This window comes from Pholcus phalangioides, unplaced genomic scaffold, assembly GCF_987345545.1.
Source record: "Pholcus phalangioides strain wild (caught in Gottingen) unplaced genomic scaffold, Ppha-v1.0 ptg000001l_1, whole genome shotgun sequence".
NCBI classification, from domain to species: domain Eukaryota; kingdom Metazoa; phylum Arthropoda; class Arachnida; order Araneae; family Pholcidae; genus Pholcus; species Pholcus phalangioides.
Genome location: NW_028301594.1, coordinates 22,662,082 through 22,675,542, shown reverse-complemented (window position 1 = coordinate 22,675,542; position 13,461 = coordinate 22,662,082). Strand labels below are relative to the sequence as shown.

At 36.7% G+C, this 13,461-nt stretch overlaps 2 protein-coding genes across 2 annotated transcripts; both read right to left on the bottom strand.

The window, feature by feature from the left end:
• Positions 1 to 3,035: 3,035 nt before the first annotated feature.
• On the bottom strand, positions 3,036 to 3,398 carry LOC149090088 (uncharacterized). Its single transcript, XM_089242905.1, has one exon. It carries the CDS (start codon positions 3,396 to 3,398, stop codon positions 3,036 to 3,038), a length of 363 nt encoding a protein of 120 aa, XP_089099031.1.
• A 111-nt stretch (positions 3,399 to 3,509) lies between these two features.
• Positions 3,510 to 6,064, bottom strand: LOC149090087 (uncharacterized). The gene is made up of 2 exons (XM_089233839.1): positions 5,137 to 6,064; positions 3,510 to 4,123 (listed from the first exon to the last, which is right to left on the bottom strand). Exons 1-2 carry the CDS (start codon positions 6,062 to 6,064, stop codon positions 3,510 to 3,512), a joined length of 1,542 nt encoding a protein of 513 aa, XP_089089965.1.
• Positions 6,065 to 13,461: the final 7,397 nt, after the last annotated feature.

The window sequence follows — 13,461 nt, the reverse complement described above, 5'->3', positions numbered from 1 at the left end:
CCCTGTATATTTAAGTAAAATCAAATTACTCGTGTCAGCTAGTTATAATTATTTAATTACACTTGAATTAATTACCGGGTTTCATGAATCAATTAAGCACAAAAACCACACTTACCAGCAACAGCATCCATTTTATGTTCTTTCGATGATTTGAATGGATAATTGAAACCGCCGAGTTTTGCATTGCGGAAAAAATTAACAGACGACGAACAAAAACCAATTGGCAGACGACAACCTCTGAAATATATTGCGTTACCATACGGCTTGTATTGTACGGGACAACTACAGGTTGTCCAGTTGTCCCGCAAAGAACTCCCTGACTGTAAAATGAAATAACTCGGATACGGTGGTCGCTAGAAGAATGAAACAAGTAGTTGAAAGCCGAAAAAATATGATACAGATGTTTTAAAAATAGTTATAAATGTCACTGACAGATGGCGCTGCCCGATCTAATTGCAAGACGGTGTTCGAAAAATAAGCTGCAAATGCTCTTTGCAAGCAATCGTTGCAATTACATCACAGTCGATTCAAAATGTGCATCTTTCGCAGTTCAGACAGCAAGGTTGTAAAAAAAACAGCTCGCACGGGTTTTATTAAAAAAACCAGGGTTTTTTTGGGCAAAATAGGGGAATTAAATTTCTTTATTCTGTAGTGTTGTGTTGAAAATTGTCTCACATAATTATATATATGCATTTTTATTACGTCCGAATACAAATGTGTCTCGCATGCATTAAAACTATATTTGATTAATAAAATAGATTACTCTTATACTGTTAAGTATGAAGTTTTCCATAAATTCAAACGTACACCCACCAGTAAGTTATTCTATTTGATTTTCAAGTATATGAAATGAGGAAAAAAAACAGGGAAGTGTTTGATTAGTAATTAATTTGACTAACGTAATAGTTTCTCCCTAATACAAACGCATTTGAAAAAAATCAAAATTATTAAATTTTGTTATTATAATAATGTGCATAAGAGGCAGGGACAAGTTTAGTAAAGGTTGTCCTTGCTAGAGATCAAAGCAATTCTTCCTAACTTACACAATTAAACAATATTGAAATTTATTTTAATTTCACTTTAGGCATCTCATTGCAATTAAAATAACTCTTATAGCGATTATTAGTTTAAAAATCGAAAAGTGAGAAACAGGAATGAAATTTTATCTACTTTTAACGATAACTGAAATGGTTCTCTCATAACAGAACCTTGAATAAACTAGTAAGATATTCACGTATATTCAAGTAAGATATTCAGATATAATATATATATATATATATATATTAACTGCCATTCTTTTTTTATTTTACTTTAAATACATAGGAAACTTGGTTACAAAATACTACCTTTTACACAGTTTTCCTTTGTTTACATAAATAAAATTGATTTTTTTCCCTTTGAGGGGAACTTTTTTTTTTTTCTACAAAAATTAATTAAAATCTTGATAAATGTAATTTATGGGCCTTTTATGAATGTGAAATATGGTGAGAATGTTTTTATTTTTTGCATCCCCGAGAACGGAGGTTGGTGGTAGTTTATTGGGGCGTATCCACCGTCACTGTATAACATGATAATGGCAAATTTTCCAGATTTTACTCTTACATCAAAAGAGCGAATATTGTGATAATTATTGATCCACTCATTGGTAAACATTAATTACTAAAAAATGAAAATTTTCAAAATCTTTTACATGATTTGAAAATATAATGGCAATAGTTTTTATTATGATTTTGTACGATAATGTATCAACCGATGCTGAACATAAAAAAACGTGCGAAATAAAATCATAAAATACAGAAAGTTATCTAGCATTACCTAATACAAATTTATGTACAAAATCCATTCATATTATTTATTTCTTCTGTTTTATTAACCTTTACTTTACAAGTACTGTACATGGTACAGTTCTTGTAAAGTGTATATTTTCTTTGGAACTATAAAAAGCACATCTTTGTTATGTACACTTTACTGGTACAATACGTGAATGTAAAATTTTTTATTTTTCTTCAGAAACGGGAAAGACACCAACCTCCCCAAAAACCACATAATTCAGTGTCACCCACTTGCAAGCATATGATATTACACCCTAAAAACAAGAAAATGTCACACTTCTCAGCTCAGTGGTGATTTACCCATGAAACCACCTAAAAACTATTAAAAATCAGAGTTTTGGTTTTAGGTGAGTTTAATAGATTTTTTAATCATTTAATAAAAAATTATATATATATACTAGCTATAATACCCGGCGTTGCTCGGGTACAAAAATGGGAAAGGAAACATGTTGCGAACTTGTAAAGAATAATAAAAATGAGAGGAACATTTTATAACAACAAAAATGAGAGAAAACATGCTACTAACTTGTATAACGACAAAAATGAATGAAAAAACATTTTGCGAACTTGCATAATTAAAAAAATAAATAAGGGAACATGTTTTGAACTTGCACAATTGCCAAAATGGTAGAGGAATGCGGATTTGTATAATTACAAAAATGCGGGAGAAAACATGTTGGGAACTTGTATAATAACAAAATTCAGAGATTAAACATGTTGCAAACGTGTATAATGACAAAAATGAGAGAAAAAACATGTTGCGAATTTGCATAATTACAAAAATAGATAAGGGAACATGTTGCTGCGTGCTTGCACAATTGCCAAAATAATATAGAAATGCGAATTTCTGTCATTACAAAAATGCGGGAGAAAACATGTTGCGAACTTGCATAATTACAAAAATTCAAGTATGTTGTGAATTTACAAACTATCATTCTAAAGCTTTATGATAAACAATGTTTTTAGTCTTTCCTTCCGGAGCAAATACATATAAGTTTTCAGGTGATCCCACCATGGAGCATGCGACGTAAAGCTGGCCGTGGGAGAAGCATGGATTTTCCAAATTGATACCTGCAACTTTGAGAGATTGTCCTTGAGCTTTATTGATGGTAATGGCAAAGGCAAGTTTTATGGGAATAATGTGGATGGGAATAATTATGGGAATTTTATGGGAATAATTTATGGAATAAAACTATTAAATAATTAATTTAATAGTTTTATGGGTTTCTTGAAATCAAAAGGCAAGTCAGTTGTTATCATAGGAATTCGTGGAATGAACACATCTTCACCTTCACCACTGCCAGTCAATATTGTCGCTTTTATGATGTTGGCCATAAGTTTCTTGATGCTTAGCCTGGTTCCATTACACAGTTTTGGAGGATCCAGATTTCTCAGAAGCATAATTGGAGATCCGACTTTTAAAACCAGTCTATGAGGTGGCAATCCTGGCGGTTCTAAGGAGTTGAGGAACTCTGTTGGGTAGTAGGTGGCTTGATCATTTTCAACGACTGTGTCAAACGATTTGTAAGCAACTTCGGGATCGGGAAGCTTGCTTTGTATTATCATGTTTATTGCATTAACATTGTCGTTTTTTGGTGACAAAATTGCACGCTCGCATAACCATTCGGTGTTTTTAAAATTTTCACGGATGTTGGGAAAAACTTTGTTGATAACTTCCTAGAGCGACGGTAACAGCTGACAAAAATCAGGGGGGAAAGAAAATAGCATGGTGGTTGGATCCGTCGGAAAATTGCCATTGCCAAGACGCAGTAATTCATGCGAGAATTTTTGCATCGACGGATTTCTCTGTAAATAAACTCTCATATTTATCTTTAGTGATAACTTTTTAGTGTACTTCCAAAGATGAGATGCTTTGAGACATGCATTCAGTTGGTCCACTGGCGTTGAACGTGGGATGACAGGGAGAGTTTGGCGAAAATCTCCTGCAAGAACAACTACAGCACCTCCCATTATACTCGAGTTTCCTCTGATATCTTGCATGGTTCTGTTGAGTGCTTCAAGAGACTTTTTGTGGGCCATTGTGCACTCATCCCAAAAAATGATCTTGCATGCCTGAAGTACTTTGGCTTGACCAGTATGCTTGCTGATGTTACAGACGGGATTTTCCGACCATGTCATATTCAAAGGCAATTTGAGAGCCGAGTGTGCAGTTCGTCCTCCATCCAGTAACGTTGAAGCAATTCCAGAGGAAGCCACGACGACAGCAATACCACCATCTTTACGTATCTCGGCCAAAAGCAAGTTGATAAGGAATGTTTTTCCTGTACCTCCTGGTGCATCAAGAAAAAAAGTCCACCATTTCCATCAGTAACAGAATGAAAAATAGTACTGTATGCATCTCGTTGTTCTACATTCTTAAGGGGTTTGTTGAAAGAAACATACGTTTCCAAATGGCTTTTATTGTAGCTCGTTTCTCTCAATAAATCTCTATCAAGGACATCAGACACGTTTTGAGAAGGCGCATCGAGACCAAGCTGAGTGAGAGTTTTTCCATTCATCGCTAAACATACATTTTCAAGCAATATCAAGCTTTTATCGAAAATGTCTAATGTGAAATTCAAGTCCAAGCCTGGACACGCTTTTCGTGCTTGCATAAGAATATCTTCGCTCAGATTGGTTTTGTGCTTTTCCCACAGATCTTTGGGGTTAGATGGGCTGCAAGTTGTCAGTATGATTGCAAAAAGCCTTCGTAATTGAGCAGGAAAGGACGTGAGTGACGCTTCAGATAATGTCCTCTCCCAATGCTGGTCGTCTTCTAGCAAACCGTGCTTCTGGCATGCTTCCCTGAATGTTTGACACACTTCTCCTTCAAAAGTTTTTAGATCTGTGAAAGAAGTCGGACCTCGAATGGTATGGAGCAATAATCTCAGATAGTAGCACTCTGCATTGTTTGGGTGAACTGTGTAGACTCGTCCTAATGTGTCCGTTGCTTGAACATCGTATCCTGGTACTGGATAGCCTTTTTTCCTCTTTGTGAATATTTTTCTCGATGTGTCCCATGTATAATATTTGGGAACTTCTGAGTACAGCTACGTTTTTGCAAATAGATCTTGTTGGCACAAAAAGAAAAAGGCTGTCAATGTTGTGTTTGGGGGTTGGGTAGCTTTCTCTCGAGCGTTTTCGTCAGTGAAATAGATTCGTTGTCCATTTTCTAGGTGAACGCTGAGATGAACAACTGGTGGATAACGATCATGAATTGGAAAATTTAGAATCCTCCAAATTGCTTCATTACTGCTGATATACCTTCCCATTTGATATTTTGTGATCTCGTCATTTGGCCTACTTCCGTCAGCTAACTCGAAAACGGCCATGTCACTGCCCTTGTTGACATACTTACAAATGTATTTGATTGATTTCACGGAGTTGCAGTATTCGACATTTATATGAGCCTGGAACATCTTCGAAAGCAGTGGAGTATATGGTACGACCCATTTGTTGTCCACTTCAATCTCATTACAACTGTTGTTCACTTTTAATTTGATATTTGCTGTGTGTCCACCGTCTCCAGGTTTTCGCCTTCTGTATAGAGGATAGCCATCGTCTCCTGTTTCAGTTTCATGCCTCAATTGCCGGGGATATTTTTTCGAGCACTTTCCATCCTTCATGCATGGCGAATTGGAATTAAGGGCTCCGCATGGTCCATGAATCATATTCTTCGTAATGACTTCAAACAACAGAGGATCTTTTTTTGGATCTGGAAGTTCCGCTGATATGACACTGTCTATCTGAGTTGGACGAATCTTATCTTTGAGCCATATTAGCATATGAGCATGTGGAAGTCCTCTTTTTTGCCATTCGACTGAATACATCCAACAGCGACTTTCCCCATAAACATAACTCTTGATTATTACGTCAATAAACTTTGTCAGTTTTTGTTTAAAAACTCTCGCGGTCAAATCATGTCTATCATTTGGCGCTTGACCGACCATAAGTTCTTCTTTAACCTCGGGCCAAGCAGGATTACACGTGAAAGTGATGAATAGATCTGGACGGCCATATGATCGAACGTAAGACATAGCATCTTGAGCATACTCGTGCATATGCCGTGGACTTCCGGTAAACGTAGCCGGTAAAATGGCCGTTTGGCCGATGTCTGATACATTTCCATCGCTAGCTACGGCATCTCTCAAGTGAATGTAGTCATCCACTCGTAGCTTCTTTTGGTTCAACCTTATGAAAAGGAGGCGCTCGCTCTCAATTTTTGAATACATATCAACGACAAATTGATGAAAAAGTTGGCGACATTTTAAAATGTGGTTTGAACACTGATCCCTCATCATTATTCTATATGCATAGAAATCATTGGCAGATACTTTTTTATTGGTTGATAACCCTGTATTGGGATCAGTTTGCTTAAGATTGAAGTGATATCCATCTTCCCCTTGCCAAAACAGCAATGGATACTGAAGGGCATCATATGAGCGATGCGTTTCCGAAATTCTTTGAAGAACATAATTTCGTTTGTGAATGACTATGTCCCGGCTATCGAATTCATTCCCAACCATGATTATTGCCACCTCATTAATGGTGGGAGAATTAAAGCGTCGCTCATATAACGATTTTATATCCATCAGAAGGCATTTTTTCCAATGCCGTTTTGAACAAAATAACTAAATTGTTATTATTATGAAGAAGTCTCTGCAAATTTAGTACTACATCTTTTCTCATTCCTGAAATATTGTCGCAGCGTTGGTTGGCTTCGATTTCTTCATTGCCCATAAAATACACTTGTAGAAATTTTGGGTTTTCTTCGGTTTTGGGAAGAAGAGATCCAGCTTTATGATAAATTTGACCTTGAATTTTGAAAGTTGGCATGAAACCTGTTTCTTTTACAGTTGCTGTTGTGCCAAAAGATGTCATTTGGAAGCATGAATTATATTTTCTTATATTTTGCAAGAAATGCTTTGATTCTGATGTTGTGACCGACACATAAGAAAGCAATGGTTCCGGAGGTTCATTTAATTGCAATATTTTCACTTTTCCATTTGAACAACACATTCCTGGTGATTCGGTTTTGAATTTTTTAGCTTGACAATAATTACATTTCTGATTTATTTTTCCAATTACTACTTTAGGATGGTACTGATAATTGCAGTTTGGATTATAACTGAATGCTGCCAATTTCAAGTCAGATGCTGTTTCTTTTGATTGGCCATGACGATTACGGTCTCTTTCTAATCGATCTCGACACTGCTGAGCTGTTTCTTCTACTCTAGCTGCTGCTGTTCTTGTCCTATTCTGCTGAAGTCGGCTCAATCGTTGATCCGTCGTTTCTTCTTCTCTAGCTGCTGCGGTTCTTGCCCGTTCCTGCTCCAGCCGGCTAACTCGATGATCTGTTGTTTCTTCTTCTCTGGCTACTGCGGTTCTTGTTCTATTCTGCTCAAGTCGGCTCACTCGTTGATCCGTCGTTTCTTCTCGTCTAGCTGCAGCGGTTCTTGTTTTATTTTTTTCAAGTCGAATTCTGCGTCTGTTCGTTGTTTTCACTGCTCTTGCTGCTACAGTGCTTCTTTTGTTTTCTTGTCGTCGACATTGGCGTTGGTGAAAGTTTTCGGTGGTTCTCAGTACTTCAACTCTTCTTTGGTTTTCACAAAGTCGTGATTCCCGATTTTCCAGCGACTCCGATTTCCTGGATAATCTGATTTTTTTTGTTTTTGGATTGATAAATCCTATCGCTTTTCGTTTTTTTGGAGGCATTTTGGTTACGCAACACTAAATTAAAATAATTTGGAATTATTGTAAACACAAAAAATCAAGCGTTTAGATAGATATACTGCATCACTTCTGAATACAGAGATATTTTCTATGATACTGACTTGGCCTTTGTAACAGCTTGGATTTCCATTTCTCCTAGCAACAATAGCTGATGCTACACGGTTTTCTCCATGTACTGGCACCATTAAAGAAGTGACAAACCATTGTAAAGGCATATACACGTCTGAAACGCATTGCTAGGGAACCACGGTAACCCAAGTAAACGTTCGGAAAGTGATTGTTGAGGCCCAAAAACCATTGTTGTTGCAGGACAGTGTTTTGCCCATTTGGGGCATTTGCCCTGGTCTGACGAAATTTTAAAGTAGCCTATCGTTCAAGTTGGGTCCCATTTGGTATATATGCAAAATTTGGCGACGATCGATCTAAAATTGTAGATTTGTATAGAGAACATACACACACAGACACACAGAAAATCAATTTTATATATATAGATATACACACTGCTCAAAACAAATAGGGGAGCAAGCAAAAATGTGAAGAAAACCGTGCGAGACAGCCACGTACTGGCATACAATGGATAGTACACGCGTATCAATGCGCAATACAGAAAAAAGACGTAAAAAAATTTGGAATTAAGCTTTAATTCTTTGAAAATATGGGGAAAACATGAAAAGATGATTTAGGGCAACAATTTGGTTACATGTAAACGATAAAAAAAAGTACTGTTTAGACATGATGCATGAGTTTTAATAGGGCGTGTGGTCTCCTCGAACAGCTAAGACTGCTGCACACCTGTTTGCCATGGATGCGATGAGGTTATCGATCAGACTTTGGGGAATACTGTTCCACTCCTCAAGAAGTGCAATCTGCAAGTCTCGGACAGTAACAGGCGGCCTTGGTCGCGCAGCAGTGCGTCGTCCGAGCATGTCCCAAACATGTTCGATTGGATTCAGGTCAGGAGAGCACGCTGGCCATTCCATACGCTGTATTGTTTCAGCTTCAAGCATGTTCTCCACCAGACGAGCTCTATGCGGTCGGGCATTATCATCCTGGAAAACAAAGTAATCTCCAATGGTTCCAGCGTAAGGGATGGTATGAGGTCGCAGTATCTCGTCTGCATACCTTCGGGCCGTCAAAGTGCCATTCCGAATGATATGCAGGTCCGTACGTCCGCCTATGCTGATTCCACCCCATACCATCCAACCAGCTCGTCTGTATTGTGACCTTTCACGAACGAATGCGGGGTTATTTCGAGTGCCCCTGTCCCTCCATACCAGAACACGTCGGGTGTCACACTCCAGACTCAATCGGGACTCGTCTGTAAACAGCACTTGGCTCCAATCATGCTGCTCCCAATCTCGATGTTCAGCAGCCCATCTTCTTCGGGCCGCACGGTGGCGTGGGGTCAACGGAATACCGGTCATCAGTTGCTGTAGTGGCGCGTGGCCGACCTTGCCCTGGTCGACGTCTAACATTTCCTGTTTCTTGGAATCGATTCCACAGACTTGCAACAACACTTCTGGCGACTCCAACAGCGTCCGCGACACTACGTTGTGTTTGCCCGGATTCCAGTCTGCCTATAACACGCCATGCCATGGATTCCGGTAAATCACGTTGTTGAGACATCCTCAAGTCACCTTGTCTCAACAAAAAATACTGCGCAATCGAATTTCACAGTTACGGCAGTAAAACAGACGTTTCTGCAACATCCCGATTTCTGCCCTTATCTCCTTTTTCTGGTTTTTGACGTCATGAACTTTGATTTGCATATGAAGTTTTCTTCTTCCGTTTCCTGCTAGGCTTTAAATTATGGATGATTCATTTTATGTTACTTATCGGTATACATCTTTGCGTAATTTTGTTAAAACCATGTGCTCCCCTAATTGTTTTGAGCAGTGTATTTACAGTCAGTCACAAAAGTCTACATACACCCTTAAAAATAGCATTATTGAAGAAACAAAAAGGAATCAAGATTTCACCCTATTTTTATTCGAACATTGAACAATTCAAACATGTTTTTGATAGAAATGAATAACATCAAATTGATATTTATTTAAAAAAACCAATTTGAGTGAAAATAGCATGTCACAAAAGTCTACATACATGGGTGAAAAGTTTTAATATGCACGATTTTTGCATTTGAATTGAAAATTAATATTTTTGGTGGGACCTCCATTCGATTCAATAACGGCATCCAACCTCCTGCTCATGGACTGAACTATGTTTTCTGTTATATCCGCTGTAATTTTGGACCAATCTTTCAACAATGTCTGTTTCAAATATGCTTTGTTGGTAACACTATACTTGCGAACTCTTCTCTCGAGTTCATCCCATAAGTGTTCAATGGGATTCAAGTCAGGTGAATGAAGCTGTCTAGGTACCTTGTAAAGGAGCCATTCCTTCACAATCTTTGCAGTATGCTTTGATTGGAAGATTCATTGGCATCCGAGACCTAATTTGTCGACAGATGCTTGCAAATTATCTTGCAGTATCTTGAGGTATTGGAGACGGTCCATCTTACCTTCAATGAAAACTAATTTCCCTACTCCAGACGCTGACATGCATCCCCAAACCATCACACTGCCTCCACCATGCTGGACTGTTGGAGTCAGATTTTCAGGTTTCATTTCCTCATTTTTCCTTCTCCAAATTTTTCCGTGACTGTCACTACCGAAAATATTATGTTTGCTTTCATCTGTGAATAAGACACTTTTCCAAAAATCGAAATCCTTTTGATGATACTGTTTAGCAAAATCGAGCCTTTTCTTCTGATTTACGGCGGAGATCAGAGGTTTTCGTCTTGAAACTCGTCCATGAAATCCTTTCCATCGGAGAATTCGTCTGACAGTTTCAGGATGCACAGTGTTGTTGGTCGTTGATGCAATATGCTGCGTCAATTTGGGAGCGGATATTTTCGGATTCGACTTGACTTTATTAACAATCGATCGTACATCTCGATTACTCAAAACCCTCGGACGACCACAGCGAGGTTTATTAAACACATTTCCGGCTGATTCGTAATTTCTGACAATGGTTTGGACACTGGAACGGCTTTTTCCAATAATTTTCAAAATCTCACCATAAGATTTTCCTTCCGTTCGCAACTTAATTACCACATTTCTTATTTCATCAGAAATCTCTCTCCGCGGAGCCATTTCAACATCAGAACAAAGGCAATATGAGCCTAGTACAAGTACAGAGTTGCTTTTCCGTGTTTGAAGTAGTATTTCTTCTTCCCTCTTAAATACTACAACAATTTCACTTGACGCAACAGAAATGTGCTTGCTGTATGTAGATTTTTGTGACACGGTTTTCTATGAAATTTGCATATTCTTGCGAATTTATTTCATATTTGTCATTTACAGTAATAAAATTTTGTTACACTTTTGATACACAAAGTTCTGAAAATAATAGGTTAACTCCAAAATGTATGATTCCTTCAGAAGTACCATTTTCAAAGGTGTACGTAGACTTTTGTGACTGACTGTATTTCAAATCCTTAAGCTCTACTGTAAACCTTATCAATCGACATACCCGTATCGGTCTCCATCTGATCAGAATTCACAATCTTTTTTTATACACTCTCACTACGTCACTCGACGCGGTATTTACATTTGCATATCCACTCAATATGGAATTTGATCAAGCAAAAACATGAAAACCAACAATCGGCCCCATTGATCGAATCAAAGAATAATTAAAAAGTCCATCAACAATTTTTTTTAAATTTCTCCTTGACAAGAAGCTTGGTTAAAAAATCTGCAAGATAATCTTTCGTATTTACATACTTCAATCGAAATAAATTATTCAATAATTTACGTGCAAACTTGTGCTTAATGTCTATATGCTTAGTCTTGTTATTTTCAACATTATTTTTAGCAAAATGAATAGCCGCTTGATTATCACAATATAATATAGCAATTTCATTTTCAAGAACATTCAATTCCTTAAGTATCCTCAAATACCGTATTTTAGTTCCTTCGAACATTCAGTTAAAACTACAAATTCCGATTCCATGGAAGTCAATGCAATGAATTTTTGCTCCTCCGATTTCGAAGATATCGGGATTTCTCCGAACATAATCAAATATCCACTAGTTTAATGACTTTCATTAAGATTACATCCCCAATTTTCATCCGAATATGCCTTCAATAAAAAATTCTTTACATTAGACAAATTTATCTTATTTAAATGCTAGTCTCAAAAATATAATTCAATTCATCAACTAAAACAGTCCAATGGTGATATGTGTACCCATTACAAAATTGTGCCATAGTATTAACTACGTATGAAACGTCGGGTCTCGAACGACTTTCTATATATGACAAACATCCTATTAATGATCTATAGGGTATTTCACGCATTAAATCATTTTCAAATTTCATCTGCTCTATCCGGTAATTTACCTCCAACTTTTAAAGGTAACTGTACACTTCGTCTCGGTAAATTTTTATGTCTAGAAATTAATTTATCAATATAACTTTCCTGATGTAATTACATTGAATCACCAATTTTTTTTTCAAAATTTACGCCAAGTGAATATTTTACTGGCCCTAATTTGGTTATATCTATCACGTCTTTAATTCTTTTGATCTCGATTTTTGCATCATTTTCAGTTTTACAAAATATTACAATATCATTAACATATACAATCGAAATTACGTTGTTCAATTTATAAACACAGTTACACCATCTACATTTATAATATTCCAGATTTAGTAATATTTTGTCTAATTCAAAGTTCCATTGACGTCCGCTCTGGTGTAAACCATATATAGCCTTTTTAATAGGTACACATAATTTTTATATTTTTCAAAAATATAACCAACAGGTTGTCTCTCATACATACAGATTCATCAAGATTACCATACAAATAAGCTCATTTAACGTAAATTTGAAAATCACACCAATTCAATAAGCTAACTAATATAACAAAGAAATATTTGATTATATCGAAATTTACGATTGGGGAAAAAACATCGGTAAAGTCTGTACCTCGTTTCTAATTTAAACCCTGAGCCACCAATCTTGCTTTGAATCTGTTGATGTTATTTTTGTCATTGCGTTTGACATTGTATATCCACCGACAGGCTAATATTTTCGCATTTGGAGGTGGTTCAACAAGATCCCAAACTTGCCGATCGTTCATGGTCTCAATTTCATCATCCATAGCTTGGTCTTGGTCTTATTATTCAGGGCTCTATGCTGCCAAGGCTAATCCCTGAAGTGAAAGGGGGGAGAGAGGGAGAAAAGAAAATTAAAAAAAAAAAAACCACAGGTAAGGCATATGAAAAATACAAAGTAATACAACCATCAAGGAAACAAAAATTTTGACAAAAGCAAAAAAAACAAAAAACGAAAATGGTGATGAGCGGGAAGGACATCCATAGCTTGATCACATTTTTTTTTTTTTTTTTTTCCTTGACCTGTGAATTTTGCAAATCCTCGAATGTTTTCGGAATTTCAACATTGTAAGCTTCACACTGAAAAATATCCCCAAAATCCGCATTTTCTTGATTCAACTTTTTCTCTTGCAGTTTTTACGACTGGTTTAAAATTAAATTGATTAGGATCAAACTTCAAATTATTTTTCTCGCAATATTTTTCGACATCATTCACATTTATAAGTTTTTCCGATCATTTAGATGTAGGGTAATACTAGTCGACTAGTATAAAGTCGTGAACTTGCAGTTCTGGGTTTTCTTCTCTTATCCAATTAGATACGTCAATACATTTTTCCTCCGAATCTTCAAATTGTCTAACATTTTTGTCTAGTTCATAAGATCCATATTCAAACTTATTTTCATGACCGAACAGTGAAATAACACCAACTTTGGATTCATCAATTTTTACATGAATACTTTCAACAACTTTACGCTCTTTGGGAATCCAAATT